The sequence below is a fragment of the Electrophorus electricus genome, chromosome 7 (genome assembly GCF_013358815.1).
Source record: "Electrophorus electricus isolate fEleEle1 chromosome 7, fEleEle1.pri, whole genome shotgun sequence".
Taxonomy (NCBI): Eukaryota; Metazoa; Chordata; class Actinopteri; order Gymnotiformes; family Gymnotidae; genus Electrophorus; species Electrophorus electricus.
In genome coordinates, this window is record NC_049541.1 from 6,691,831 (window position 1) to 6,715,720 (window position 23,890).

Below are 23,890 nucleotides of genomic sequence, written 5' to 3' on the forward strand. Positions count from 1 at the left end.
AAACAAACACTAGCTAAATACTGCTATTATTACTATTAATTTCAGTACCCATGAAGTAATGTTTTGACTAGTTAAAACTATAATTCCTGGAACAAACTGACTCCTTAATGAAGACAGCAATACAAAAGTAACCTAGCCTATGCCTCACATACACACTTATGCACATTCAGGCCATACAAATACAAATATTGCTCAAAGCACTTGAATATACTATAAAGCATTCCAAAATGTGGCTCTGAACTGTGGGGAAACGAGTTCTATGTGAGGTAATGTGATACACGTTTATTGGAGAACCCAAATGTCAATCATGTGGCTTACAGTATGTCGCCGCCCATAGTCCACGCTCTGGCTGTGACCAGGGTCGGTTGAACTGCATTATCGCAGTAGGATGGGGTCACGAACGGGCTGCACGTTGACAGCTGGAACCTAAGAAACACGTCGTAGGCAAACGGTTTTACTCAGCACAAGTCATGTTCGCAAAAGGGAAAGGTACAGTGGTGCCGTCGGACGGGCAAGCTCGGGAAAAGTAAGCACTGGATCTGTTTCTTTACTGGTTGTTTTCATAGACAGTTGATTGTGTTGTCACTGCTCCCTACCGCTTAGACGAGTTCTCTTGGCGGGCAGCGTTTAGATTTCGTAGAGTCGGAGCGCACTGCTGGAAATTGTGGAAATTGAATGAAACATTGCATGTCCTGTGTTACGATAGTACTAGAACAACTTACCTTGGTTTAATATATGTTGGGTCGGCACGTACATTTCACCTGTGGGCATATGTTTTGTCCTTAAAATGCAATCCTGTGGCTTGAATCTTGTTATACTTTTTGTCTGAATTTTGTTTAAACATTATTATAACGGTAGAAGATAATGCATCGGTACAATCTTGCATCTAGTTACTTATGTGCTTCGAAAGAAGAAATATTCAACCTGAATCTGTTTATATACAAATTTGAGATGGCAGGCAAGCAACGATGATTGTGTTTCTGCTTATGACTGATTAGACGGGGGAAAATGTGTTGTATTTAACTCACTGTAGCGATTAAGATATTTAAATGAAGCTGACATGCCAAAAACATTTATCTCGCACATCCCGCGCAGGTTGGCGTTGTACGTCTACGAGTACTTGTTACATGTCGGAGCGCAGAAGTCGGCACAGACCTTCCTATCGGAGGTAGCATGTATTTCATATTTTGCATGTCTTTATATTTAACGTTAAATAAATGACCCCGTCCATTCGGCGGCCTTTGTTCTGTACGTGACCTCCATTTTGATTGCGCCTCAACATCTGTTGCATGTTATTGATCACTGGACGACCTAAACTGCCATCATCACTGCAAGCTGCGTGATGAAAATCACTAAGGTTTCTTATTTCATTTAGATAAGATGGGAGAAGAACATAACGCTTGGAGAGCCACCGGGCTTTCTACACTCATGGTGGTGGTACGTGACCCATCAATTTTCCCGAAATTATGATGAGACATTTTTGTGATATCATATTTATTGTCGCATTATGATAAAGCTTGCTAAATAAGTAACAAGAGATAATCTTTTATCTATCTGTGTATATTTAAAATGTATTGTGTATAATAGATGCCATGACTCTGAATTAATACTTCTCTATATTAGCCTGTCAGCTCTCTTTTCAAAAATACTTTGAAACTAGGATTATTTCAGCCTTAACATGTCTTAAAAACCAGGCACATAGGTACCACTATCTGCTATGAACTTTCTTCTCTTTTTAGTGTATTTTGGGACCTCTATTGTGCAGCCCCCGAGAGGAGGGACACGTGTGACCACTCCAGTGAAGCCAAAGCGTTCCATGATTACGTGAGTTATGTTGTGTTAAACGCGATCTTCAGCATAAGAAGAGATATCTGCTTTCCTAATTTGTAAAAAAAAAAAAAAAAAAGTTGACCAAAAAAAAAAAATAACGGCTTGCGTCTGTCGCTTTTACTTTATGCTAACATAAAGCGCAGATGCTCATATCATGGCACAACAGAGTGCTCGAAGTTCTACAGATAAGCCCCAGTTGATCTTACATTTAGGAATAAATGGCCAATAATGGTGTATGTTTTAGATTTTCTAGCTTTCAGGTTGTGAATTTCCAAGCAGAGACTATGGATATAAATGCCTGTGTGGAATTACAGCTGTAAAATGTGTGATGTTCACTGCAATCAGCGAAATAGAAGTATAAAATACTTCCTATTTCATTCTCACTTTGTGTTTTTTGAAAGCTTTCACTGAGCAAATGCAGTTAATTTTATAAAACACTTTATAAAAAATAGTTTTTTACTTTTAGTTTTAGAGGTTTACCATTTTATTTTGTGTTATATTTAGTTATGTTTATTTCTTATTTTTATGTTAAGTCAGTTTTAGAGTACCAAATAACATTGAGCTTCACTGATATGACACTCCCACTGAACTGACCCAGTGGCCTCTTTTTGAGTAGTCGGATTTTGCATGGGTGATATTTTTGATAATAACAGTATTGCCTCTATGTGGTAAGACCATTAAATTCAGTGGAGCATGACAGTGTTCCTTTACACTGTACAGTTTGTTTTACTAGACAGGGAGACCGGAAGGAGAGGCAAGCTGAGCAGGGTGGGAGAACAGTGAAGGGATTGCTGGGGGCAGGGGCAGGAGGAGGAGATGAACAGGAAGTCTAAACAGTCAGCTCAGAATTAAGCAGGAGAACCAGGGAGGAGAGTGGGGGGAAAAAAGAGGGTAGCAGACATGTAGCAGGAACCTGTTCCAGCCACTTGTTTGTGACTGGCAGGGAGAACCCTTGAGGTTTTCTCCTAAATGCCTGGTGGTGTTAGGAAGTGCAGGATGATGGGAAGAGGCTATTGCTGATCCTTTCTTCCTATGTTGCCCGCTGGTTACTCCCTCCATTCCATGCTGCCATCAGCAAGGTAGTATTTCGCAACTACTAAATAAGGCAGAAGACACAATATATATCACTGATTGGGTTTGAGTTTTGGGATTTTATTCATTTGAAGAATATCTGTGAGGCATTTTGGCAATAGTCTCAAATATGACACTTTGTTGTGGACATCTTTCTTTTTCCAGATTGATTGCACAGAGTTAAAGTGTCATTGATGGAAGGACTTGTACTATGTAACACAGAAACTAATCTTAAACAAATCTCCTTTAAAACCAAGAGCTTTAAACTGCTGTGCATATTCCTAGACTGACTTAGGTTGAATTACATTGAAAAAGGCTTTTATTCAGTAATTAAGCACTGCTGAGTGTCTGTTCATATACACTGAACGTAAATTAAATTTAACAAGTCCTGCAAAGGGAGGAGAATATTAGTCCGTGTTGTGGAACCTCTGCCTGGACTGGATTCAGATAGGAAATCCCTCTGCACCGTCTCAAGCATGGAGGTCCTTCCTCATTAAAGCCACAGTTAGCAGTAGAGTGGCACTGAACTGTCTTCAACCCTGGAAGAAGGGGTTACAAACCTGTTGCCTTCCAAAATTCATACATTGCATTCTGAATGCCATGACCTACCGTCAGTAACATATTTCATTTAGTTTAATGGACATGGATTTGCTTCAATTTCCATTGTTTGTGATGACTGATTCCACTATGGTGGTCCACCAATGGGGAAAGCAGGGCTAGGGTAGGAAAGTGAGATGAAGAATAAGCACAGAATTTAACGTGAGCAAAAATGATGTTTGTTTTCCACGAATCCCTGACCCTAGCTTTAAAGTCCTTCCTCAGTGGAAATGTTCATAAGCAGTGTGGGAGGATGTAGGCACCTTGCAGTCTCTGTGGCATTATTAATAAAAACAACCCTTTTAAGGCTGACCGGGCCCTTTAAGCCAGAAATAGCTGATGGTGTGGTGGAGGGTGAATCAGTGGGGGAGGGGCGTGCAGAGGACCTGATAATGGTGAGGCTGGTTCTAGCTTTTTAGCTTTTTAACCCTGACACAGCAGGAAAGGAGGGGCACTGACACACACACGCAACAGAACTCCCAGTTTGGGGACAAAAAATGTCATTAACAAGGTACAAATGCCTGGGAGAGAACCAGAGCATAATCCTGCCAGATGAGGAGAGAAATAGTTCTTGATTTGTTTACATTTTCCTGGGGTGGGAGGGTCAACGATGGTAATGCTCTCAAATAATTTAATTAAATGCATGCATTTACACAACCCCCTTAGATTGTTCTGAAGTCAGGTCTTTGAGCAAACATAGAATTGATGGGGCATTGTTTTCAAACCAGAGGCATGATCATAACAACTGTGGACCATTTCCTGTGCCACCGTAGATAGCGTGCGGAATGAGCTGTTGTGTGATTACCGCACTGTTCAAATAAATGCTCATATGAAGGGCTAGTTGAGCTTTTTAGTTTCCAGACTCAGGGTGTTTCACCTTTTCACAGGTTAAATGTCTATTTCACACCGTCCACCATTGTCCAATGATTGATTTCCTTCGCTCCAGTCAGAGCTTGAAGCAGAGCCATGAAGTCTCTGCATATTCAGTAATGACGTTAACACTGATTAGAGGCTTTGATCAGTTGAAGGTGTGAGACACTCTGCAAAGGGGTCACACACAGGATGTCTGTCGTTGGGCCCTCCAAGGGTCCTGTTTGCACCACCTCTCTTTTCTTTTTTGTCAGTGTTTGCTCTATTGTGACATCACAGACAAATTGCATCTCTAAAAGGCTTAACCCATAAGGAGCTCCTGTGTGTGTGGGTGTGTGGATGTGGGTATGGGTGGGTAGGTGGGTGTGTTGGGGTTGGTGTTTATCTTGCCTGCTGTGTCCTCTCTGTGAGACAAAAAAGGCCTGTTTAATAGGGGGATGGGGTTGATAATGGGGATCATGTGTATTTAAGAGTTGCCAAGTGTCTGTCTAGTCTTTTGGGCTGTTGAGTACCTCTGTATAGTCTGTTACACCTTCAGACTCATGCTGACAGACTGGTGTTTATATGATGTTTTTGTGAAGCATTGACTGTTCACTAAAAGACCCTGTCGGCATTGCAGACTGCACAGGTTTATGTTGGAGGCATATAATCATGCACAGGTTCAAACTGCTCTGCCAGAGCAACCTGGGGATTAGTCAGGGAATGGAGAGAAGAGGAAGGAAATGAGTGAAGAGAGAGAGAGAGAGAGAGTTTCTGAAGGGCAGAGAGCAAGAGAGTAGCATGGGGGAGGGGAGCTCAGACAAGGATTTTTATTTTTTTTTTTGCCTGCTTCGAATAAACAAAACAATATGCAGCCAGAAGGTTTGAAGAACACAGTGCATGTTCAGCTAAGTGCACAAATGTGTGTATGTGTGTGTCTGTGTGTGTGTGTGAGAGAGAGAGAGAGTGGGTTAATTAGCTTGCTTGCTGATAAGAGTGCTCCTGTACTTGGCTTGACATAGCAGTTGTGTGAGTGAGAAGGCAGCCTTAACTATTCCAGGAATTTCCTTCACCCTTCTCTCTCTCTCTCTCTCTCTCTCTCTCTCTCTCTCTCTCTCTCTCTCTCCTTCTTTCTTTCATTCTTTGTGAAGAGGACATTGCTTGACTGTTGTTTTCAACGCTGAGGTGGAGGTGGGTGGGTATGTACAGGAGTGAGTGTGTGTGTGTGTGTGTCGGGGAGGGGAGGGGAGGGGAGGGGAGGGGGGGATATGCTCCAGTCTATAGGAGGCTGGAAAGCTCACACTGCTGTTCTCTTGGGGCCAGGCTAAGGATTAGAACACCAGTGATTTGCCCAAATTCCCCATGATATTGTGGAGATTTTGTCTAGAAATGTTTGACCGCCTGCTCAATCAACAAGAGAAAGACATTTTGAACCATGGCCCTCCTACATTTCTTGTAGATATATTATTTTGGTTTACATTCCACAATTGAATCTCCTCTTCCTAAAAGCCTGTGATGTCCCAGTTAACTGAATTGTTCTCATATGTTTTCCTGTTCCTTTGCTTATAATTTGAATTGTTGAGCTTGTGTTAGTCTAGAAGAAGGTTTTTGGTTAACCCAACAAAAGTATAATTTAAGAAAGAGTTTACACACTCACAGACTAGGTGAGAATGAATTTGTGAGGCTGAATTGAAGCCACTGCTATCCTGTCAGTATTGTTTAGAAGGCACAATGCCAAGAGTTTGTTTCTGTATTTAACATGGTGGTATAAGGAATTTTTTTTCCATAAGGGAGGCCTTCTGTTTCCCTTGGAAACCAAAATAATAACATTTTCTATTTGATCCTTTTGAATGGATGTTAGAATTATGATGGCCTTGATGTTCATCTCATATTTTTTTATGGTAGACCACTTCAGTGATGTACACAGATACACTGAGCAGGTTGACTCTGGTCAATTTGCTCATCTGGATTAGCTTTTTACTGAAAGACCTCCCTTGAGACCTCTAAAGTTCTGAGACAAAAGAAACAACATGCTCTGTTTTTTTCCCTTATGGACTCATTTGCTGCTTATGGTTTCCATGGTCTCCTGGAATGCCTCCAGCAGGTTGACCTAAGGTAGTCTGTCATTCAGAGGTGAGCACGTCATGCCGGCATCTGTCCGTACGCGTGTAGCCACCTCACACAATGAGTGTGTAATGATGCCCAAGACAACATGCGAGCAGAGACAGAGGGTGTCTTACCGAGCTCAGCTGAAAACTTGGTTCAAAAAAGTGGAAAATGTTTTGAACTTTGACAGGAACTGAGATTCTGTAGTGTAGACAGTGTTCTATTTCAGTGCTCTTAAACCAACTGGAGGTCTGTCTCCTCAGTTTGCTAATACATATTATATACAGGGCGTCAGGGAAACGTGTTGAGAGAGGTGTGGCCATGGTCTGTCTTTCACAAGAACTAAGGATTTTATTGGCTTAACTGAATTAGTTCACTTTAGCATTATTAATGCAATGCTGCTGGTGAACAAATGTAGGCTTTGTCATATTGAACCAAGGCCACATAGAGCTAAGCACTATTGTAAACCAAAGGAGCTATTCAGTTCATTCTTTCCTTGGCTCCACACTGTTTTGTCGCCTGGTCTGCAGCAAGTGGGTGTGGCTCATTCAAATGCATTTCCTCTAGTGAAAAAATGTTCACCGTTTTACTCCGTTAACTATTCTTGAACCTCACTGGTTGCTTTGCAGTGACTCTGTGTGCCAATTTACAAATGACCAAAGCTAAAAGTCAAAGATGGCAAACATCCATAGAACATCCAGATATTACATGAATTACAAATATACCCTGAGAATATCTTATCATCAAGCTAATCTTAGGATGTGAATTATGTCAGATGTTTATTGTTATACCTATAGTACGATTTTCAGATAAACTCCTTGCAATTGAAATTTCTTGGACAGAAACCTCTTTTAATATTTACTGCTAAGGTGATGGTAACACTATAGTGTACCAGGATGAAAATTACTTCATGTTGTTCACTTTAGTAGGACATTGTTTGACCTGTGACACCCAACATCTCTCTCAGCTACTCCTCTTAAGGACACTTGTTTTACATTTTGTGGCTTAATTGCCACTAATGCCACTTTTATCAGGAAGGTCAATTGGCCAAGGGCAGACGGGCTCACATGCAAGCTCTGCCTCTCCCGCTCTAATTGCGCTGCCCTCTTTGGTGCGGACGCTAGCTCTTAAGAATCTCTCTCTACCAAAGAGTTTCTCAAAATAGCGGCTGGGACAGATGGCTTGACCTGAACCTTGCAAGCACTAGGAACATTTCCCTCCTTAATTATTTATGGGGGGGAGGTTTAGCAAATATTGTGTATGTGCCTATCAATGCAAATGTTTGCAAACATTAAATACAATTCAAACATTGAAACATACAATTCAGCATTCGTGTCATGAGGATATTTTCTCAGTAATTGGGGCAGGTGTGGAGGTACAGAGAGAAAGGGTATCAGAGATTAGGGCCGCTTAGGTACTTTCTGTGCACTTTTTGTGACATCACTTGTTAGGAAAAGATCTGGATAATAAGGTTAATACTGAAGACCATATTTCATCGGATACTCCAGACATTTTAAATATTTTAATTGCATGCCTTCACAAAAATTTGAAGTGCCTGTTGGCATGCTACATGCATATTTTATTACCTGAAATGAGGGAATGCAAAAATTCTAGCCTAATTCTACAGATTTAGATCTTTACACCATGATATTATTACAAGAGCATGAACCAGCATGTGAGAAATTCAATTGTGCTGAGCCCTATTGTGGAGCATTGAGATTTTAAACCAGCATAGCACATCATTAAACTCTGGCATTATAGGCACACGATTGAAATGCATGATTGTGTGGAAACTGTGTGTGCAGCTTAAAGCTCCAAGCTGGGGCGGAGCTTAAAGCTCCAAGCTGGGGCGGCGCAAGTGTGGAGAGGCACCGATCACCCGGCAACTGGTGCGCCTCCATTCCCAGAAGGCTAGTGTCTAATAATCGGACTTGCTACGCAGGGAGGATGGTGGGTGTCATGGTTACAGGCCGAGGGCTCCTCCTCACCCAAGTCTCAATCCCCCCTCACCCCAAGCCATGAGCTCGTACTTCACACCACCAACATCGAAGTGAGGAGCAGTATGAGAAATGTAGTTAATGAATCATGGCTGAACAGGGGGGAAAAGGGTGACAGAGAGCTCCTTCAGCCATGGAGGGATGAGGGGTGGGACGACTGGTGGAGTGGTGAGGAAATAGCAGGGGAAGCCAGCGGAGGAGGCAGCAGATGGATGGGTGTTCTCGTTTGAAGTTTTCCCTTTTTCCGTGCTGCTCCTCCCTTGTCTCTCAGGGCCAGCTGTCAGTAGCCATTACACTGCAAGCCTATCAGTTTACAGCAGAACAGTGGAATAATCGAACTGTTGACACTAATGGTTTTTGGGGCTTGTTCTCCAACCTGTTTGTTGATTTGTATGGTTTTGTGTGTGTGTGTGTGTGTGTGTGTGTGTGTGTGTGTGTGTGTGTGTGTGTGTGTGTGTGTGTGTGTGTGTGAGAGAGAGAGAGAGAGAGAGAGAGAGAGAGAGAAGCTGGAAAGAAAGACATTTGATGCCTTTATTTTTTGATAGAAACAGGTTCTGGGTTTAATTGCTGTTTGATCTTAGTCTAGTTGATGATTTTATGACTCAGGGAGGTCCTTCTTTGCTCAATCACAGATTCTTAAGGTCCTGACCTAAACGTTAATTCACCTCTTCTTAAGACTGTGATTTCCACTGCAGCCCATGAGGTACTGAAGGAATCTATATCTGTGGGCCTCTGTCAATCATTAATACATTGCCATGGGAACCTGCTGGCTTCATCCTCACATCAGAAAGTAGGTATTGCCCCAGGCTAAAATCTCTCTCTCTCTCTCTCTCTCTCTCTCTCTCTGACTTGCTCACACACACATGCACACATTCTACTTTTTCTTTCATTTTCTTTTTCTCTCTCCCTTTCACAAAAACACTCCCACACATACTCATGCTCCCTATACGTCTCTCTCTCTCTCTTTCTCTTCCTCTCTACCAATTCAGACAGCAACCCCACCCCCACCCCCAGCACACACACTGTCCTCAGATTATCTCTGCATTATTCGATCACCCTTTAACCCGCGGGCTGCGGCCTCTTGTCCGGACTGATGTCATATGTGGCAGTGACGTCAGAGTAAGGGACGTGGTTACCAGGCAGATGGCACTCATCCACTGGCTCTGTGGAGACAGATGAGTGCGTTCCCTCGCTCCTCTGCTGACCCCCCCACCCCCACCCCCCCAACGTACAAATAAATGTGTGAATAAGCAAACCAATAACACCTGTCCCACTGAGTGACAGGCAGCAGAGAAACAGCTTGCTCATTTTGAGTGGAAAATGGGTGTTTACTGACAAACGTCTGCTTCTCTGCATTATGAATCTGTTAACAGAAATGGATATCAAATGATTTAATGGCACAACAGTATACGGTTTGTGATTTTTCAGTTTCCATTTCTTCATACGTGTTTGAGAAGTAAAAGCAAATCTAATCTGTCTTGCAGCATTCATTTTGTTTTTGCAATCTTCCAAACCTCCTCAAGGCCAGCTTATTTACCCCGGCAACACTGGCTTTTATTTGTGAGGAGACTTATCTTTCGGGTTGCCCTCTATGCCAAGGGTCTGTTGGCCCTAGATCGTATGAATATTTGTGCCACCAGATGTATGCTCATCTTGAGGTCAGGGCTTGATGACGAGCTTTATTTCATCAGACTGCAAGGTGAAGTAGGCCTTAGTCCCACTGTCTCGCGTGTCACTCATCACCTGCTCATCATTGTGTGGGCATATGAGGAGGGCACATGAGCCTGCGAGGACTGGGATGAGCAGCATTTTCAAAGTCCAGACAGGAAGAACTCTGCCACCTCTTGTTGCTCTCTCCATCTTGGTTGTTTGTCTGTCTCTGTGTTTAGCTCTGGCACTCTTCACTTCCTCCTCTCGTCCCTTGTCACTCCACTCCCCCTTCTCTCTGGTCTAGCCTTGGTGCGCACTTCCTGTCCCATGTCCATCTACTGGTGCCTATCTCTTCATCTAAAGAACCACAGTGTTTCTCACTGTCACCCACCCCATGGCTCTAAAGGCGACAAAATGAACCAAGCCTGAATGGAACTGCGACACATTCCAAATGTGAGACTGCTCCTGAGGCAGTCCTAGGTCTAATTTCAGCAGGCAAACCACAGACAGTGGGCATGGCTTGGGCAGGAAATGGAGGCAGGGCTGCTCACTGCTTGTTTAGACTGCCTCGGTGGTGCCGAGCGCCCCAGGGCCGGCAGCTCGCTCCTCCAGACTCCATAGGGGTTTGTGATGGTCTGATAAGAGTGATTGATTCAGGAAGCAGGAGAGAGCCATGCTTTTTTTCTGAAATGTAGGGAGGGTGGCTACTCCTACCAGAATTGGTGTGGTGAGCTTGACAAACTAGGGACAGAACCTGCCACAGTGGGTTTGTTTGGATGGTGGAGGTACTTTGGGGGGTTTTATTGTAGGGAGACTGGGTGATTGACTCTGTTCTGAGGTGGGTACAGATGTCCATGTTGGTTGCAAATAATGCTGACTTACAATAGGGTCTCTCTTTTAAAAAAAAAACCCAAAATCTGGTTTTAGATGTAATGCAGTGTGTAATGTAAGTGGGAGCTCTGAAAACAGTTTGGGAAAGTATTGGTTCATGGATTATTAGTCCAAAGGAAGTAATATTTATATTTATTAAATATTTATCTGTATTTCATAGAGTTCTAGAGTGTTGTTCATACTGCGTTAATAATGAGTTCTAGAGTGTTGAAAGATTTCATACTCCTTCTTTAGACCTAATCCTCAACATTGTCTGATGTCCACGGGTTGCCCATGCTGACAGCTTTTGCAGTGACTGGAGAATTTAATTGTCCAATCAGAAGGGAGCCAACTTGCTCTTATTATTAGACAGATGTTGCAGCGGGAAGGCTCATGCCACTCTACTTAGAAACCTGTTTATCTAGCAATGGATTTGCTAGAATCAGCCTTGGGCTGGGCTTAAAACCTGAAACCAAGGTTTCAGGAATTTTCTTTATCATTCGTTCTCATTCATTCCTCTTTCTGTCATTAACTGTTTACCCGGTAGGTAATTTGTCTTCTGGAGCCAAAAGGTGTCCCACATTTTGTGGCCAGGTACTGAAGTCATAGAGCTAGAATAACCTACCACACTTGATGTTTGTTTTGAAATCTGGCTGTACTGTTTCAGTGCAGTGTTTGGGGGTTGGAGGAGAGCAAATCTCCTAGTCTGTATCCATACTCTTTGATTGTGTTAATCTCACTAATACTCCCTGTTTTCAGTAGGAAAAGAGGATTTTGTGGGAGTGCTGAGGAAAAGCTGTAAAATGTTTCTCTCTGGCTTATTTCTCTACTTTGAAAGGGTTACAAAATGTTGATAAATTCTGGATGGAGCAGCGCTGGACAAGCATTTAAAGGACCTAATACATGCATAAAAATGTTATTCTTGACACAGTCTTTAAATGGGACTGGCTCAGGCTTAGTAGTTGGCTTGCTAACAGAGTGTGTGTTTTTACCTTCTGCCCCTGTACCATGCATGGGATTACGTGTTGAGTGTTTGTTAATATAATTGGCATTGATTATTTTGATGGCCACACATTAAACGAAACAAGAACCTGGGCAGAGCAGTTTGACGGTCACAATAATACAATGGCACGAACCATACTCAGACACACTTGTTACAACAAACGACTCGTCATTCACATGCCATGTCGGTCAAAGGCGATTTTGTCCTTCTATAACAAGATGAGCTTCTTACACGGCTTCAAGATTTTAATCCGTCGCCCTACCTGCCATCGGGCCCTTAAATCGCGATCTTTCCTAATCCGCTTTTGCATGCTCAGGCATGGGTCTGTACTGGATCTGTACCAGGTCCAGGGCCTGCCCCCACAGGAGACTCAACTCAAAAGTTAGGTGAGACATGCACATCAAGTGACCAACTAGAGATGCGGCATTTGTGGTATCGCTGACATGCTCAGGACTCTCACTGGCAGGCCACAGTTTCGGTTTGATTTTTTTTTTCCTTTGAGGAGGAAGAAAAGAGAAAGGAAGGTGTCATGGTGTAACTCCCCGATCTCGTTTTGTCGATGGGGGAGTGCGTGTTAGGGGAGCATATCTATGTTCCCAGGGTCCTATGTTCCCTTGTTTTGTATTCTGTTCACACACATTAACCCTCCTAACCCATAACTGTAACCCTAAGCCTATTATATAGAGATCCATATGGCAGTACAGGGGAACAGAAAACCCTGTTGACAAGTTCCCACAATAGCGCATGTCATAGAACGTTACTACAGAGCTGGGGAATATCTTCGTCAGGTTCCCTTTATGTGCTACATAGAGCTGGGGAACATAGGACCCTGGGAACATAGGACCCCAGGAACATAGGACCCTGGGAGAACACAGGACCCCGAGAACATAGGAATTACCTGCGTGTTAAGATATCCCAGTCTAAATATTGATGTACAAACACAAGGCTGGAAGATATTAGATTTAGTTGAAATTACAGCACAGGAAGATTTTATCTCCAGACACATTAATATAGTGATAGATTAATCATTAGTGCCTGGATTGCTTGCCTTGCACTATCCAAAAAATTTATAAATAAAAAGCCTGCACATACCAAATGATGCTCACTGTAATTGACTTTGATTTATTCTCCTAAATCTGCCACTCATTAAAGAGATGACTTGTCTGTCATGAGTCTCGGCAGTGCCGTAGGACGTATTTCCTCTATTGATTTTGCTGATGCTGATGCTTTCATTTTAACATTGCCCAGATTATTTAGGTAGCAAGAGAATTTGGAAGACACAACAAAGCCTGTTTGGCAGTGAAGACTTTTAAAGTTCCGGTCGGCGAGACTGTGACGGTTGATTTTGAACTGCTTGATATATAAATATGCCCTTTTAAAATTTCCATAAAGGTATTTTAATAATACATTTGAGGATAAACATAATAAATGCATATATATTGGCTACATACAGAATATAGCAGAGCCTATATTGCCATTTGATTTTTTTTTTTTCTAACCAAACACATTTTAGAATGTCCATTATTAACTTTGTCATGATCGATCCTTTTAATTGATACTGACATATAAAATCCAACTTGATGATGATACACGCTGATGCTTTTCTAAGCTTTTTGGTCATATGAAAATGTATATAGTACGTCTGCATACAAATTGTATAATGCAGGTTAGCACGGTTACATGCAGTGACTTACATGCAATGTGCACTGAAAATGTATTTAGTTTAGCTTTAGTGCAATTTGGATAACACTGTAAAACAAAGCTATCCCTGTGCCTGTTCACAGAGTGCGGCTGCAGCTGCTAGCCCAGTCCTGGGGAACATGCCCTCCGGAGATGGCATGGCCGGTGGACCCATGGCTCCTGGCTTCTTTCAGGTAGGGCTTGCTCTTCTCCTCACACTTACTGATCCCATAAACCATTCCAACTTCTGCTATCAGCTTTGAGGTGCCATAGAGTCAAACACCAGGCCTCTGGGTGCACCCTCGCACTCCCATACACACACACACACACACACACATGCACGCACGCATGCACGTGCCGGCAACTCGGAGGCAGCACGCACAGTGGGGCCATTATGCCTCTGTCTCTGGTCATGTGCCAAGCCCTAGCATCCACTGGGATTCGCTCTGATTACGCCCATTAGCCGCTAATGGCAGCCACTGTTCGAGCACTCTCGCTCTGTCGGGTAGAGTTACCGTTACCGCGCTGCCCGTAACTGCCAGGCCACAGGCGTGCGTGAGTTGTGCAAAACGCACTGCTGTCAACTACCAGATAACTTCCTCCTTCCTTCTTCACGGCAAAGACTGCGTGTCAAAGTATGTAAAGGGCTTCTTGGAACGTCTGACCTCCTTTTCAAGCCGATACTGTGAACTGAAATATGTAAATGTAAATGTAGGTGAGAAATATGTAAATGGAATATGTTTCTACGCTTGTTTTTGTCACAGAAAAGATCTGTGGCTCTGTGGCTTAGAAAAGCTTTCTAGGGAAGCCCAACATCATACAAGAGATGTTCTGATCCTCCAGGGATGGATAATAGAATTACCCACACACTTGCTACCCTGTGAGTTTCTTTCAAGCAAGGGCCATTATCCCAGCGGTCAGGGCTATGCATCAGTGGACTCAGTGAAATGTGAATTAAGGCCAGTTGGAGCACCCTGCTGGACCGTTCTGAAGTAGCACTGCCCTCTAGTGTTAACTTTGTTTATTGCCTCATTTCATTATGAACAAACTCTTTCTAATTTAATCCTTCTAAAGGTTTTCACTCTCTATATAATATGATATACAATTTCTTTAAGCCTTAAGGCTGGACATTTCTGCCAGAGTTAAAGTCTTCCTGCATTCGATACCTGGTTTGAGTCAGAGACTAGCTAGATATAAGCCCAAACCAGGAAGTGAAATCGCTCAGCAGAAAGTACAGTTTCTTTGCTAAATGTTTGTCCTGCTCAGCCTGCTCCTGAAGACTTTTGAGACAAAATCATACAACTTAAAGGAATGTTGTTTAATATTTTTTAGTTCATTACTTTCCCAAATGCTTTTAGAGCACAGCTGGAAACGTGATCATCCAGGCTTAAACATCAGTCTAACATTGACTATCAACAGCCACAATAGTCCCATTATACACTTAGTCTTACATGAAGCTTTTTTAATCTCAGATTCTTAAATTAGAGGGGCTTCTGTAGTCATTCTCTCGGAGCATAATTATATCACCAGAAGCCATCTAACTTTCTCCCTTTAACCTCTCTGCTCCTCTCTGGTGACCTGCGCCAGTAATCCATCTCTCAGACCTTCACTTTGTGTGTTTCTATGCATGTTTTTATTCTGCCAACACGCCTCCCTAACTTCCCCTCCTCTCTTTCTCTATGCTCCTCCACACCACTACCATAACGCCCCCCTCCGTCCTCCACCTCGTCACCCTATCTCCCAATCCTCCACCACCGCTCTCCAACTCCTCGGTCCTCTCTCCACACTCTCCTCCCTTCACCTCCTCCTGGGGCCTCACAGGGTCCAGCAGGCTCCCAGGCATCCCCTCATGCTCAGCCTCCACCTAACTCTAACGTGATGGGAGCTCACGGACAGGTAACGCTTGCAGCAGCTTGAGTTTCCGCCTTTGCTTTTCTAACCTTTTGCATAGATTGCGTTTGTTTGTTTTAATTCTGTCACACTGCACTGCGAGATGGCTTCTATAGACAGCAAAATTACAAACTATTTCTCTTTCTCAACCTCAGCCATTTATGTCACCACGCTATGCTGGAGGACCCCGAGCACCAATTAGAATGGGCAACCAGGTAAGACCCTGCCTGGTATGTGCGATATGTGATTTTGTGTTGTGAAATGTTGTGTGTTCTTAATGCAATTTTGCACCAAGGGGTAAATGGACTGTATTGTTTTCTCCCTGTTTCTCTACCAGGCTCCGGGAGGGCAACCTTTACCACCAAACTTAATAGACCCAACACGGCCTCCAGGTACTGAAAGCCTGACGATTGCAGCTTGGGTCACACTAGTGAACCATTTTAAAATCTGGCTCATTTTAATAATTTGATCAATTAAAATACAGAACCTTTAAAATGGCATTTGTCCACCTCCCATTTACCTTTGTTATCAGACAGAAATGTGTGATTTATTCATTTTTTTTTCCATCTTCAGGCCATCCCAACCTGGGCCCCATGCAGAGAATGACCATTCCCCGAGGCATGGGCCCCATGGGGCCCGGACTGCAGGTTTGTTCCCACAGCTCTCATGCTAAGCTCTAAGACACAGACTAGTTTACCGGACTCTCTACCTAGCAGTCCCCATTACAATACACTTTCCTTCACATCTACAATGGTTTCTGTACTCTGAATCCCAGTCTCTACATTTCTCATGCACCCACAGTCTGTCAGGCTTACCATTATTGTTAAGGGATTGTGATCTTATGAATTCTTGGTTGTTTTCCTCCAAACTAACCAACCTCTTTTTTTTTCTTCCTCCTCTCTCCCACTCTGCGCGCACTGCTGTGCTTACCGTAGTCTGATCCTTGGTTGTCATTGCAGAACTACGGCGGTGGGATGAGACCTCCAAATTCTATGGGTCCAAACATGGCAGGAGTGAACATGTAAGCATCCTGTCATTACCTACATCTATTCTCTGTCTCAAGCATGCATTCCTGATGTCACCTAAATTCAGGACTGCATTTGTAGACACGTTTGCTTGAGACCAACAGGATTTTCTGGTTTTATTGGATTAGTCTTTTTTTTTTTTGGTTCAAAGGGTTGTTTTGTAGTAAAAAGGGGAAAAAAAGCAATGTTAAAGAGATGAATGTGGTTTTCTGGCTTTGTTAAGGGGTCCAGGCACTGGTAGACCATGGCCTAATCCCAACAACGTTAACACGGTAAGCTTGTCTTTAATCTAAGGGTTAAGATGGGGTTTTATATTTGCTCTGATGAAGATAAAAACCGGTGGCTTGATTAAAAAGGTTTTACTGATTTATTTTTTGTTTGTTTTGCAGATCCCATATTCTTCATCATCTCCTGGGACATACGTGGTGAGAGATTTGCTAAACTCATACGGACACATGAAACGCGAAGGCAGACTAAAAAAAGACTTGGCAAAGCAATAATGAAAAGAGGAAACAGAAAGGAAAGTCCAGATACTTGAGCTGATAAGGCAGCCAGCATGGACTATTATGTTTGGTCACTGTTACTTCAGGGGAGGGAACACTTTAGGAAAATATGACTGCAATTCTAGGAGCAAAAGAAAAATTAAAGGTAAAAGGAAATAAATAGTTTTAAAGGCAAATGCACAAACACTGCTTGTGAATATTTGCAGTGACGGCTTTTTAAAACCGCCATTGAAGGTGGGGCCTATAAAAACAATAACAGCTGTGTTAGGCATGTGCCGCTGATGACTTTTTCTCTTTTTGATGGTCTTAGGGTCCGCCAGGAGGGGCAGGGGGGGGCTGTCCACCAGGAACGCCGATCATGCCAAGTCCAGCAGGTTAGCCCACTGCGAGTATACGTACGGCTGTATTTACTCTCTGAAAGGACGTTTAAGTATCCCCAGCAGAAGCACTCCTTGCCAAGGACTCTGTGAACTTTCATTCACAATTTGTTCACATCCCCAGATTCCACTAACTCGGGCGAAAACCTCTACACAATGATCAACTCGGTGCCTCCAGGAGGGAACAGACCCAGCGTGAGTCACTGAGCTCTGCTACTCCTGCAGTTGCTGTCGCGTTAGCGCTAACGTTGCCAGTTCGCTCACTACAACTCTCTTTTTTCTGTTTCTCTTTCTTTAGTTCCCAATGGGTCCAGATGGTCCCCTGGGAGGGATGGAGCCTCAACACATGAACGGGTCATTAGGTACAACCTGGTTGCAAATGCATTAATATGTCTGTGTACTGCTAACCCTGTGAATCTGTAAAGCAGAAAACTAGTGACAAATGAAGTCTGGTATGATCTTTGCTCCCATTTTCTCATAGGTTCAGGTGACATAGATGGGCTTCCCAAGGTGATTATAAAGTGGCAATAAACAGGCTGTGTCAGCTAAGAATTCATTTCAGCTATGCCTTTGCTTGCCAAGAGTGAGCTGTGTCATTTTGTTTTGTTTTTTTTCTACAAATGTAGAACTCTCCAAATAATCTGAGCAGCATGAGCAACCCACCTGGTACGCCGAGGGATGACGGCGACTTGGGAGGCAACTTCCTTCACACTTTCCCAAATGAGAACGTTAGTGCTGCACGTACAGTTGTGTTGCTGCTGCTGTTGATGAAAAAAGAAAGAATTTGGAATCCAAACCTTAAAAAATGTAGTTTTGTGATTTCATCTTTTTCTTTTTTTTATGTCTTCAGTACTCTCCAACGATGACCATGAGCGTGTGATCAGTGACTGCGGCAGCGCTCCCAAGTGGCCCAGAAGCCACATTGCAAGCTGAGAACATCTACAACAGGGCGACAGACGAGTGGGACTTAAATCTCACGCACTCGTGAGAACTCCACCTGACAGATTCTTCATGGTGCGGTCCAGCCAAAATGGCAAAAACCGTCTGCAAGACCAGGGGTGGGCTGCTAGAGTCAGCTGAGCACTCATCTTTTGTACAGAAATTGGTTTGGTTTCAGTTTTTCCCTTTTTTTTTAAATGAATGTTTTATTTGATATGTCTGCCGAGATGCTGGATCTCTTTGGAAGCCATTATAGGACCAGCATAGTGGACCACATACAAAACAAAAATAAAGACAGTGAGGGGAAAAAAAACAAATATAAAATAGAAGTAGATATTCTTCGGAATTTTAACAACATTCCACTAGACTGCCTGAAGATTTCTTGTCAATATCAAAAACATTTTTGGACTTTGTGTGCAACACATTTACAGCTGCCTTGAGCTCACTTTACAGCTGGTTTAAGCCATTTTGTCCTCTTACTTAAAATAAACTGGTCTGATTCTGCAGAGGATGTCACTGACCAAGGGAATATCTGAAAGATGGGGGTACCACTAGAAAAGATGACCTCTTCTGTATCATAAAATGTGTAGTCAATTTTCAGAAATGAACTCTGAGCTATAAGCTTATTTTCCCTTGTCTTTGAAGTTTAGGTGGTCATCTTATTTTAGATTTGTTTAACATTTAAGGAATTTTATAGTTTGTTTTTTTCTTATATTGTAAGCGATTGGCCTAACCATTTATGTGTGCACCTGCAGTTTCCACAGTGAGGTATAAATAAAGAGACCTGGTCATGAAGGGTGTCAGATATGCTATCTTTTTCCTGGATATCCACTGGCAAAAAAACAACAACAAAAAAACCCCCCTGAAATTCATGACTTACTTTAAAAAGTGTGTCTGTAATTCAAGGCAAAGGAGGTATTTGTCTCCACTGGCCAGTGGCAGTACAGGTTGACTTTAGCTTCAGCGTCCTGCTGCTCTGCTTTCACATTATTCATGAAAAAGTTAAGTAATGAATAGCAAACAGGTCTAATGGAGATCTGGGAGGTCCGGTAAACCTGAAGGTGAACTATAGCTGCATTTGAGTAAACTTTGGAATAATTTTAATGAACTCCAATGCAGGAAGTCCACCCAGGTGAATCTTGTTCTTACATACAGTTCCACTGTTTCATTTATTTTCCATTGTAATCCCAATAACTTTTATGTCCAAATATTGTCTTCTCAGGAGACTGAACTTTTTTGTTGAAAGTTATCTGCTTTTATATGTTGGTAAGTGCTTTCTCTCTCTTATCAGCATGTTAATAGTGCACAGGACAAGAGGACTACAGATTATTAAATTTAATCTATTTTGATATGTTTGTTCACTTTGAGGCTTTCCTGTTTTGCTCCTCAGAGCTTGTGTCAATGTGCTCAAAAATACACTCTGGACCTGTAATGTTAGCTGTATTATATTTTTCTGCCATAAGAATGTATATTGTTTACATTGTTCATCTGAAACAAAGCTAAACAAAAATGAGAATGGCTGGTGAAATTTTACTAATTAAATTATTTTACGGTCCTTATAAAACAGATGATGAATGCAATTATTATTTTCTGTCTCTCCTTGTTCTCTCAAAAATAAACATATACATGAATGTATGTTGGTGTTTAGTCCATTACCGGTCAATACATGTGCTCTGACGTGACTGCAGAAATGGCACATACGGGTTGAGGGTTTTAGGGTTTATTTTTCCTCGTAAAATATTAAAATTATAAGTCTGGCAAAGCTGTTCTTGGTTTTTGGACAATCATGCAGCTCCGTTGAGGTACAGTGCCAGGAATTTGCTGAAGGTGTCAGGCTGATATCCTGACAAACCAGCAGGAACCTGAGAACCAAGGGGACAATATGGTCAGCTTACTCCCACACCCAGTCACACATGCTAAGTTAGAATGCAAGAGAACTGAATGTACTTAAGTATTTACCTGCACCACCTTCTTCTTGATCAGGGGGCAGACCTTGGCAAACTCGTACAGCGCCTGGTCAGCGTCCACCCAGACTAGGTTCTTCACGCCGCTGTCTGACTCGAGGGCTGTGGTGTTGAGCTGGAAAACCACAAACTGGAAGAGGCGGCCATTGGTAGCAATGCTCTGCACCACAATGGGTCTCTCCAAAACCTTGGGCTCATTCTGCATGAAGCAAACAGGGTAGTATTCAGAACTGCTTTGGGTCACTTAAAGATACTTAAAATACATGAAAGATATTGGAGCACTCTGCAGATGTAAATCACTTTTACTTAATCACTTTATGTTGCAAGCAAGATTAGCATATTCAAGTTCAGTCTTAATGGTCCACGCGATGCCATAAACATGCTATGCTACAGGAGCATCTATCCTTTCATGAGGTAGAAGCTCTTACTCCATACAGGGAACGAGCACGAGCCAGTGCGTTCCCGAAGGAAAACATGATCATCTTGGCCCGGAGCTGCTGGGGGTAAAGCTTAGGGGTGTTCCCAGTCTCCATCATGAAAATGGTATGTGCATGAGGGAAAGGGTAGTCCTCTCTGAACCCTACACAAACGCACAAAAAATATGCATGGGGCTTTCACTTGCGGTGCATGAAACCATTTTGATCTTTCAAGCTTGTGAGAACAACTAATTTTACTGTTTTAAATGAGAACTGCTCTGTATACAGTGTTACTATATTATATTCCCATATTATATTATATATTTTTGATTTAACTGACTATATGCAGTGCTGTGTTTTTTTTTTTTTGTTTTTTTTATGAATGGTGTTTGACACTGCAGAGGTCAGGGAAACACAGGACCACTTGCCAGTGTAGTTCTCCTGCTGGTAGACATGGGTGTACTGCAGGTCAATGGTCGGGGAGATGGGGTAGAAGGTCTCCAAAACATGGTCAGCTGTGGCCTGGACCTCCTCCTCTCCGGCCAGCACTGCAAGTGGGGTGGTGCTGCTCAGCAAGAGGCCATTCTGGCCTCGGACCTGGAACAGATCCTCACCTTAGACAAAGCAGACAGATGGTCACTTCATTGGGGCTAGTCAATAATATCAAACTGATTTTTAGTGAAATTATCCTCTTTATATCAAGTCATCATAATTTGGTGTGTGTCATCAACTTTGTTTTGCTGGTGTGCTGTCTGGTGTTTCTCTTGCTCTTAACCAATAATTTGTCCTTAAGTTTTTAAAAAGTAACATGCAAATAAAATGGATCACTATTATTATTATTATTATTATTATTATTATTATTATGCCAAGATTGGTAACAGACATCCCATGGCTAGTTACAATAAAGGAAACATTCGGTATTGGACCATTAATCAATAAAGAGTTCTTTATGCCATGCCCTGCACAACAAATGTGTATGTAGTTTAGAACAAAAGCAAAATGATGTCTCCCATCCCGTAGCATAGACCCACCCACCTCTGGTCCAGCTGGCTGAGAGGCTGTATTTGTCTGCCAGCATCCTCTTGGCCAGGGCGGGATGAGTGACTTGCAGACCTCCGCACAGGTGGAGCAGGTTGTGCATGAGAGTGGGGCTGCAGAGGAACCATGGAGACCTGGATCAGAGACCGGTCAAAGGCCCTAGTGCAGGCATTACAAGCAATGCTTCTCTTTGCCTCTTGAAGCAGACCATTTGCCTGTCCGACACAGGATGCTCAGAGTGAAAGCGGCTTTATTTTGTACTTTGTGCATTTTGCACTTAACGAAGTCCCTAGGGAAATGACAGCTGGTTTTCGGCTCAAGACCTGGCCTTTATGGGTTCGGTGTCGCACAGGGCCACAGCTCAGAGAGAAACCGGTACGAGACAGTCGAGGCGGGAAGATCAAAAGGCCTCCAAAGGGCAGTTCTCCAGTGAGGCGGGGGAGGGGTGAGGCCTATCAAAGCCTTGGCGAAGAGGATCCCATGAATGGCAGGCCTCCCAGGGGCAGGATTAATTAATAAAGGCTTTTCGGTATGGCCCCCTGCCCATCAGGCAGACTGCTCTAGGTTTAATGATGGTCATTAGATTCAACACCCTGTCACAGCAGCGCCAGGCCAAATGCCACTCTCCATGCTCAAGGTGGTGAGCCAATTATGAAGCACTGGGCAAGGGGACAGTGGGCTGTGTGGGACAATATAGGACTGAAGGGGTGGTCCTCTCTTGTGACAAAGAGACGACAAAAAAAAAAACAAATTTAAATGCATTACATATTACATGCACTGATGTAACATTGTCAAAGTCCTTTTATAACATATGACAAACTTTAGAGAAACATCACTGAATCACTAGCTCTGCCGATTAAAGATGAAAGCTAATCTATGCAGTTGTGAATTACTAAAATCTAGAATCAAATCACTGAGTTTCTAAAATCCTTCACATTAAATATAAGACTTTGACATCTTGATCATTTTAGGGTGAAACAATCTCTGGATTCACTCTGCTGCTCCAATAATCCTATTTATTAGGACTTGCATGCAAATTCTACTTGGTTCTTCCCACCAGTCCTGACAAGTAGTAAGAACTTCAACTTGAGCTGCAGGGCAAATGTGTGTACTGCAATAGAATTATTTTGACCCTAGAGAGAGTAGTGTGTTAATATGCTGAATACATGGCTGGGGACAGATAAGCATCAACAGGTAGGGTACGCACCAGAAACGCTCTCGGCGAGGCCGATTTTCTGTCGTGTCCCAGAATCTGGCGTTGCTGATGGTATTCTGGACTCTCTCATCCTGATTCTCTATCTGATTTACTGGGTCCTCCACCAATGACAGGAGCTGAGCAGGAAACCCCTGAATGATTTTGGACTTTGTAAGCCACAAAGCTTGTCTCACACCTGAAGAGAGACACCAATAACGGTATTTATTGTCATTCTTTACAGACTCACCCATTTACCGATCAATTCGACCTAAAATAACTAGCTAGGTACCTTCCAGCACGTTTGTCCTCTGATTAAATATATAGCATGGCTTTTCTTTGTACAGAGGCATCTCTTCTTGTTTCGGCATGCGATACTGTCTGGGGTCGTTCCATCCTCGCTCCCAAACGGGGAACTTCGGCTTTGCCAAGCCGGGAACGTAGTGCATTCGTTCGGCATAAGTAATCCGTTCCAGTCCGGAGATCTCAGGTAGCTCTCGGGGCTTTTTCCTTGGAAGATTTTTTCCAGATAAGCAAGAACTTGTAGACAAGGAACGATGTGCGTTCTCTCGCAGCAGACAGAGGACAAACCTAACGTCTTTCGATGAACATTGCTTTGGAATCATTGAACCAGAAACCCCTAAACTATGCAGTGATGCGTTAAACATCTTTCAAATCATATGCCACAAATTTCGAAAGGCTGAGACTGTATATTTATAAAGAGCATACTATATTGTGCAGAGCTCGCCGTGACAGTTCAATCATTTTCCTTTAGGAGGCAGCCATATTGGTACGCAAAGACATGTGGGTAGAAACACTTCTTCTTCTAAGACTATAGGTTCAAATACGTTAACTAGCTTGCTTTTTACTGCCATCTTCTGGTTAGAACAGGT

The 23,890-nt window shown here is 42.9% G+C and overlaps 2 protein-coding genes across 5 annotated transcripts; one reads left to right on the forward strand and one right to left on the reverse strand.

Annotated features, from left to right (window-relative positions):
• Nucleotides 1-369: 369 nt before the first annotated feature.
• Nucleotides 370-20,022, forward strand: ssbp3a (single stranded DNA binding protein 3a). Of its 4 annotated transcripts, none has more exons than XM_027029911.2 (18): nt 370-526; nt 1,096-1,168; nt 1,376-1,437; nt 1,740-1,824; nt 13,758-13,847; nt 15,475-15,549; nt 15,699-15,758; nt 15,881-15,935; nt 16,117-16,190; nt 16,479-16,564; nt 16,792-16,840; nt 16,958-16,993; nt 17,382-17,445; nt 17,573-17,643; nt 17,747-17,810; nt 17,930-17,958; nt 18,075-18,176; nt 18,299-20,022. In XM_027029911.2, exons 1-18 carry the CDS (start codon nt 471-473, stop codon nt 18,326-18,328), a joined length of 1,161 nt encoding a protein of 386 aa, XP_026885712.2. In that variant the 5' UTR covers nt 370-470; the 3' UTR covers nt 18,329-20,022. The 4 variants fall into 4 exon arrangements, with proteins under 4 accessions (XP_026885712.2, XP_026885721.2, XP_026885726.2 ...); XM_027029920.2 differs by having other exon boundaries at nt 16,503-16,564; XM_027029925.2 differs by lacking the exon at nt 15,475-15,549.
• Nucleotides 20,023-20,091: 69 nt separating this feature from the next.
• mrpl37 (mitochondrial ribosomal protein L37) lies at nt 20,092-23,792 on the reverse strand. Its single transcript, XM_027029899.2, has 7 exons — nt 23,290-23,792; nt 23,013-23,196; nt 21,803-21,918; nt 21,196-21,381; nt 20,780-20,931; nt 20,347-20,550; nt 20,092-20,249 (listed from the first exon to the last, which is right to left on the reverse strand). The coding sequence occupies exons 1-7, from the start codon at nt 23,663-23,665 to the stop codon at nt 20,172-20,174; spliced, it is 1,296 nt and encodes a 431-aa protein (XP_026885700.2). The 5' UTR covers nt 23,666-23,792; the 3' UTR covers nt 20,092-20,171.
• Nucleotides 23,793-23,890: the final 98 nt, after the last annotated feature.

Excerpts from the sequence above, each read along its gene's own strand:
- mrpl37 (XM_027029899.2), bottom strand. The coding sequence starts at position 23,665 with ATGTTTAACGCATCACTGCATAGTTTAGGGGTTTCTGGTTCAATGATT. Across the intron at positions 20,932-21,195 it reads CCAGCAGGAGAACTACACTG|GGTTCAGAGAGGACTACCCT; the intron begins GCAAGTGGTCCT and ends GCGTTTGTGTAG. Across the intron at positions 20,551-20,779 it reads GTGCTCGTTCCCTGTATGGA|AATGAGCCCAAGGTTTTGGA; the intron begins GTAAGAGCTTCT and ends TGCTTCATGCAG.
- ssbp3a (XM_027029911.2), top strand. The coding sequence starts at position 471 with ATGTTCGCAAAAGGGAAAGGTACAGTGGTGCCGTCGGACGGGCAAGCT. Across the intron at positions 527-1,095 it reads GACGGGCAAGCTCGGGAAAA|GTTGGCGTTGTACGTCTACG; the intron begins GTAAGCACTGGA and ends CATCCCGCGCAG. Across the intron at positions 17,811-17,929 it reads ACACATGAACGGGTCATTAG|GTTCAGGTGACATAGATGGG; the intron begins GTACAACCTGGT and ends ATTTTCTCATAG.